At 61.3% G+C, this 6,337-nt stretch overlaps 1 protein-coding gene across 1 annotated transcript in view; it reads right to left on the bottom strand.

Annotated features, from left to right (window-relative positions):
• Positions 1–5,045: 5,045 nt before the first annotated feature.
• Positions 5,046–6,337, bottom strand: part of PTH1R (parathyroid hormone 1 receptor) — a 20,848-nt gene continuing 19,556 nt past the window's right edge. The window contains 3 exon segments of the mRNA XM_023520557.1: positions 5,046–5,535; positions 6,049–6,090; positions 6,182–6,327. Coding sequence (XP_023376325.1) covers positions 5,158–5,535; positions 6,049–6,090; positions 6,182–6,327 — 566 coding nt within the window. The 3' untranslated portion in view covers positions 5,046–5,157.

Genomic DNA, 6,337 nt, shown 5'->3' with positions numbered 1-6,337 from the left:
TTACTGGTTTTCTTTAAACGTTCCCATTACTCAGGCCTCCAGTGGGCACTGGGACAGAAATAAATCCCGCAAGGCAGCCCAGCCAGAAGCCGGGAATCCGATTCCCCCTCAAAGGCCGGAAGAGGCCCCTGTGCAGAGCGTGCCAGACCACAGCGGCCCACACACTCCACATGGGCACAGATATGGCCGTGCACCCCCCACGAGTGCACGTACACATGCGCGCATCCACACAGACGCCTTGCACCACATGTACACATGCAGGCACTCGCGTGTCCCACACACAGATTTGCTGAATGCACACACACGTTCACCCCACTCACACAGATTGACCTCACATGCACACATGCATTCACGTGTCCACACACCCACTGCAGACTCGATTCATGCACACACACATGCACTTAACACCTCCTGCCTGCATATACATGCAAACGCCACACATACCCATGCGTACTCTCTGGGGTCACAAACCCTCATCCTCAAGGCGCTGGTGGGTGAGGCTGTGGAGGGTGGGAGGCCGAGGCAGCCCCCGGGCAGCTCCAGGGGAGAGCGGCCTCATGGGAATGCAGGCCTGAGGCTGCCAGGGCTTCTGAATTTTTAAGAGAAACTGGAAAGCTGAATTTTTATGTGAAATATCCTGATTTTTAAATGTTGGCTCAAGATGTTGAAAATATTACGAGAGCCAAACCAAACACATCTCTGGGCCAAATTCTACCCACAGGCGGTGTTCTCAGAGCACGTGTCCACACAGACGCACAAATAGACACACACATATACACAGACATACACACAAACTTACAGATAGACACACTGGTACACACACAATACAATGACACAGATAGACACACTAAAAGATACACGTGCAGATGAACATATAGATATTTATAAGCACATATGGGCACAAAAACGCAGACATACGTATACATGCAATAGAACCACAAACTGACACACCGTACAAATAGACACAATGGACAGACAGGCACATGAACAGACACATACACAAACACACATACATCAACACACACACAGGTGATGATAGACACAACACGCCTGTGTCTCTCCCTGATGCGGGTGAGATTGCTGGGGTCAGAGCCAGGGCGTGGGTCACACCCAGCCTGTCCCCGACTTACAGGTGCTAGAACGGGAAAAGCGTGCTGGGGCAGAGGGTCCCTGGGAGCGACCAGCTGTTTTGCAGAGCACAGCGTGCGGAGTAGAGAGGAGCAGGTGAAGGCCCTCGAGTGCCAGGCCCGGGACGGAGTTGGGACCACAGGCCCTGAAGCTCCGGGAAGGGAGCTCAGGTGGCCACAGGCCCACCCTCCCATGCCCGGGACCCCATCCTCCCAGCCCGGTGTGCCCCCTCCTCCTCGCCACTGGGAAGCAAGGCCAGTGGAGCCTTGCCTGGGGGCTGCTCATCTATCTGCAGGATCCCCACCGGAGCCACTGAGACCACCCCACTTGCAGTGGTTCTGTGGGAACTGCAGACGGGGCCTTCCAATCAGGACCCCTGTAGAAGGCTGGAAACCCACCTCTGCACCCCCACTAAAACTGACCTGGGGTGGGGGGCCTGAACAATAGGTGGATAATTAATGCAGGCCCATGAAGGGGCCCCACCTCCCCTCCCTCCCCCACAGGCGGAAGGACCGGTTGAAGGCCTGGAATCCTGTCTTCTGCCTCCCTGACCCTGGCCCCTTTCTTGACCCATGGACTGGGAGGAGCTGCATACAGGCCACACCCATCGTTTCTTGGCCCCCTTGTCTGCATGACTTGAGGCTGAGCAGGTCACTTGGGGATATCCTGGCCTTGAGTCCTGAGGACCCTGTCTGTCCAAGGGAAAGCTAGGGGTCCTGTCCAGGCAGCCAAAACCCAGCCTGGGGGCCCACCGGGGAGCAGGGTGGGGTACTGAGCACATACAGACCAGGAAGCCTGAACAGGGCCCTGACTGCAGAGGAGAAGCTGAGGCTCAGAGCGGGAAGGCAGCTTGGCTGGGATCACACAGCACACGCAGGGAGCCAGCCTGGGCCCGGGCCCCCGCCTGCCTCTGGAGTCCCCTCACCCTCTGCCCGAGAGGAGGCTGCTCCTCTGCCCCAGCCGGTGTTGTTTGGGTTGGCCATGGTAGCCTTGGGCTGGCATCATTTTCCTGGAGCTGGCTGAGGAGGAGGCATCAGGGACAAGCGGCTGGACCCAATGCAGCCTATGTGCCCAGCAAGCCCCAGTCCTCCAGTGCCCTCAGCCAGACCTCTCGTCTGACAACCAAGGCAGAGCCAGGACCTTCTCAGACACCCCTGGCATGTCCATGTCCCCTCAGATACCCTCAGAGCAGGGCCGTGTCCCCTCAGACCCTGGGTCAGGGCTATGTCACCTCAGTCACCCTCAGAGCAGGGCTGTGTCCCTCAGACCCCGGGGCAGGGTCATGTCTCTTTTGAGCTCCCAGAGAACTCAGTCCCCTTTTCCCTCTGTCTCCCCAGGGTGAGGGCTGAAGGGCGCAGACCATCAAGGTCTGCCCACGCTGTGGGACTTGTGCCCAGCCCAGTCCTTGTTCTCGACAGGCTCGCAGGTTGAGAGTGGGCAGAGCCGTCTCCCAGATGCTCCCGGACCCCCATACCCCGCTCTGAGCTGGGAGCTGTGGGCTCACCCACACCCCTGAAGCCTGACCTGGGTTCCAGGGGCCCCCAGGAGGATGCATTCCTTCTAAGGGGCTTCAGAGGTCCCTCTCCCAGCCCAGGTTGTCAGGAGATGGGCCAGAGAGGGCAGGGCCTGTCTGCATGCCCAAGACAGGTAGGAGCTGGCGGCTACCTCACTGGCCTGACTTAGAGTCCAGGGTGGCCACGGGGCTGAGGAGTTGGGGTCTCCTGGTGCCTTCCTCCCTGCCTGCCCGCTGCCCGGCTCGGCCGGTGTTTACGTGTTCCCTGCGGCTTGGCTGGGCTGTGAGGCCTTGAAGGGAGAAGTGACCACCTGGCTCCAGCCCCTGCTCAAGGCAAACAGGGTCCTGACTGCCTGCCAGGCCCACTGAGGGCTCCCGCTTCCTCTGCCAGCACCTGGATGGCCAAGGCATGGCTCAGGGGCCTCAGACCCACGAGCCCCAGTCTGAGGAAGGGGACCTGGCCCTGGCCTAGGGGCTTGGACTGCCGTCAGAGGTCCTGTCTTTTCCCGGGCACCCAATCTAAAGAGGGAGGCCTGGCCCCGTCCTGGGTGCAAACACCCTGAGGAGGGAGAGCCGGCCCTCGCTGAGGAGACAGCCAGTTGGATATGGGAGGCCTGGCCCTGCCTGGGGCGCCAGGCCTGGGGGCGGCGGGGTACCCAGTGTATCCTGGGGAAGCACAGTCCTATCTTAGGGGTCTATCTAAAGGGAAGGTGGTAATGAGTCTGAGAGGAGCAAAGCACTGTCCTGGGGAGGGGGGGCCCAGTCTGAGGGGTGAGAATAGCCCTGTCGTGGGGTGGAGCGGTCCCCAGTCTGAGGGGACGGGCTCGATTCTGTCCTGGGGGCACCCATTCTGAGGGGGAAGGCACAGCCCTGTCCTGGGGATGCCCAGTCCGAATGTTTCAGGATGAGTGGGCCTCGTGGACTCTCCCTCTGAAGCCTCCCGAGGGGGAGTCTAGGCTAGAAGATGGGCCCTGAGGTTCAGGGCCTCAGTGACTCTGCCTGTTGGGGGTGGTGGCATGAGTTGTCCCCAGATCCCAGTGATCTGGAGGCCCCGTGGCTCTGAGCCCTGGAGAAGGGCACCGGACACCCCTGAGAAGAGGTCGGGGATCTGTCCTGCTTAGGTCTCCTCCCTTCAGCCAGTGCCTTTCCCGGGGCCCCTCCTGACAACAGCACCTCCCGCCCCATCACCATTCCCCCTGCCCGGGGCTGCCGGCCTCCCCTGACCCCGTGTGGCCGCCTCTGGGCTCCACATCAGAGCAGGGACCCTTCCAGATGTTGTTCTGCCCTAGAACGTTCAGGATTCATAGGAGTCCTTGATGCTCAGCCTGGATCAGTGGTCCTTCCAATCCCACCTGTGCTCTCCATCATCCCAAGCAGGTTGTGCCACGTGGAGCTCCAGGGGTGCCCTACGTCTCTACACAGTTGTTTGCCCTGCCCACCATCTGGAGGGGCAGGCGGGGCTGGGCCTGAGGCTGCTCAGTGTATGTCCACACCACCTGCTGCCAAAGTGAGTTTGTAGTCCTGACTTCAGGACCCCTCACCTCGTCCCCAGTGAGGGGAGTGAGTGCTGTTGAAGATGGGGAGCACTTCCCGGATGACAGTCTGAGCTGGCGATGAGGGGAAGGGCGGGCCAGGCTCAGCACCCGCTTGTGCACAGGCCCAGAGGCAGGGGCGGCTGGGGATGCTCCGTGACTACCCGGCTCCACAGTGAGTGGGCGTGTGGAGGCCTACAGACCCCACCAGCCCACCCTCTGGGCTGACTGCTGGCTCCCGACAGTTCCTGAGCCAGAGCAGAGACCCCAGGTCGCCTTTCTCTTTGTGGCCCTGGACTCCCCCTGCACCCTCTGTCGCTGCTAGAGCTGTGTCAGGTCCAGGGTGGGGGCTAGGGGTCACGTGTGGAGGGCTCCCTCAGTGCCCCACCTCCAACAGGCATGGCATGGCCACCAGACAGGCAGGAAGGGTCCTGTAGCAGGGCCTCGGGCTTGGGGTGTGTGGCCAGGGACCCAAGGGGTCCGCTGTCAGTCCTGGGTGTGCAGTGACTGGGGACCAGCAGGTGGAGAGTTAGCTTAGGGGAGCCTGAGCCAAAAGCAGCCTGGGGCCCCTCATGGGGCCTAGATACAAGTGTGGGGAACAGCCGAGGTGGCAGCTGGTGACGAGGCCCGGCCCACTCCTGCATGGGTCCACTGGGTCGCTGTGTGACAGCAAACTCGACCCTCTAGACCCAGACAGTGGCCCCTCTCAGGACCTTTCTGCTGGACTGTGCCCCAGCCCCAGGGACTGGCCCATGGCTCCAGAACTCTCCCATGGCTCCCGGCCCCCTTCCCTCCTGGAGAGAGTCCCCGGCTCAGACCACGGGAAGCCACGCTCTGCTGTTTTTTCTGTGTTTTTTTCTTTTCTTTTTTTTTTTTCCTGTTTTGTCCTTCCAGCCCGGCCCTGAGTGGGCAACCATCCAACCACCTGCCACTTGGTCCGACTATTTGCCCTTATGTCCATAGGTCCAAGCCTTGAGTCCCTGGTCACATGACGGTCTCCCACTCCTCCTGCAGCAGGGTGGGTGGCCGCTCGGGCGCAGAGGCCTCCTCGTCCAGCCCTGAGCAAGAGCCGTTGAGGAACCCGTCATCCTTGGGCATGGCCACGGCTGGTGGTGTGGTCTGGAGGGCCGAGGTCCCCGGCTTGGTGTGGCCGGGCAGCTGGGGGTGGCCGTTGGTGGTGGCGGCAGGCAGCAGGCGGGGGCTGAGGGGCAGGCCGAGTCCCGCGCGGGGGCCTACGTTGGTCACACTCGTGTGAGACACCATCGGACCGTAGCTGTAGCTGCTGCTCCCGCTGCGTGCCTTGCGCTTGAAGTCCAGTGCCAGTGTCCAGCGGCTCCAGGACTTCTTGACCTCAGCCTGTACCTGGGGTGGTAACAGGAGGGTGGGCGGTCAGGTGTGCCCTTGACCCCTCTGCTACCTGTCCCCCAGACCCCAGCACTGCCCCCGTCTCTGCTCCTGCAACACTCAGCACTGGATGGAAACAGAGGCGGGGGGTATGACCGAAAAGCTCCAAGACCAGGTGAAACCCTGCTGTCCCCAGAACACAGTGCCTGGCTGCAGGCAGTCGACACACCCAGACTCTACCAGGCTCAAACAGCCCCAAGGGTGGCCGCTGAGCTGGTCGATCCGGACTACAGAGAACTCAGCGAGGTGTTGGGAAGACACTGGGCTGTGCCAAAGGTGGACGAGCCCACACACCCTCGCACAGCCTGGGCCCGAATCCTCTGGAAGGACTTCTGCCTTCAGAACGTCCTCAGGGATGTTCTCGGAGGAACAAAGGAAGAACCGGGCAGAAGAACGGAGGGACAGGCCTTGGGGAATGCCCTGGCATTTCCGCACCCCCTTTGCCTTGCCCCAGTGCCACCTGCCACTTACCTCGCCATTGCAGAAACAGTATATAATAGCGACGAAAAATCCCTGTGGAGAGAGGGGTAGGGGTCAGGGCCAGAGCCGTCTGCAGAAGGTGGAAGCAGCTCCCCACCCCCAGGCCGGGCCTCGGCCAGCGCACCTGGAAGGAGTTGAAGAGCATCTCGTAGTGCATCTGGACTTGCCAGAGTGTCCCTGAGACCTCGGTGTACGGCGTGGCCATGAAGACGATGTAGTGGACGCCGAAGAGCGGCATGAGCACCAGCGTGGATTTGAGCAGCTTCCTGGGCCGGCAGGG

Source organism: Pteropus vampyrus, unplaced genomic scaffold, assembly GCF_000151845.1.
Source record: "Pteropus vampyrus isolate Shadow unplaced genomic scaffold, Pvam_2.0 Scaffold271, whole genome shotgun sequence".
Classification (NCBI taxonomy): Eukaryota; Metazoa; Chordata; class Mammalia; order Chiroptera; family Pteropodidae; genus Pteropus; species Pteropus vampyrus.
The sequence above is the reverse complement of the archived record's forward strand: the minus strand, read 5'-3'. Positions and strand labels throughout refer to the sequence as shown.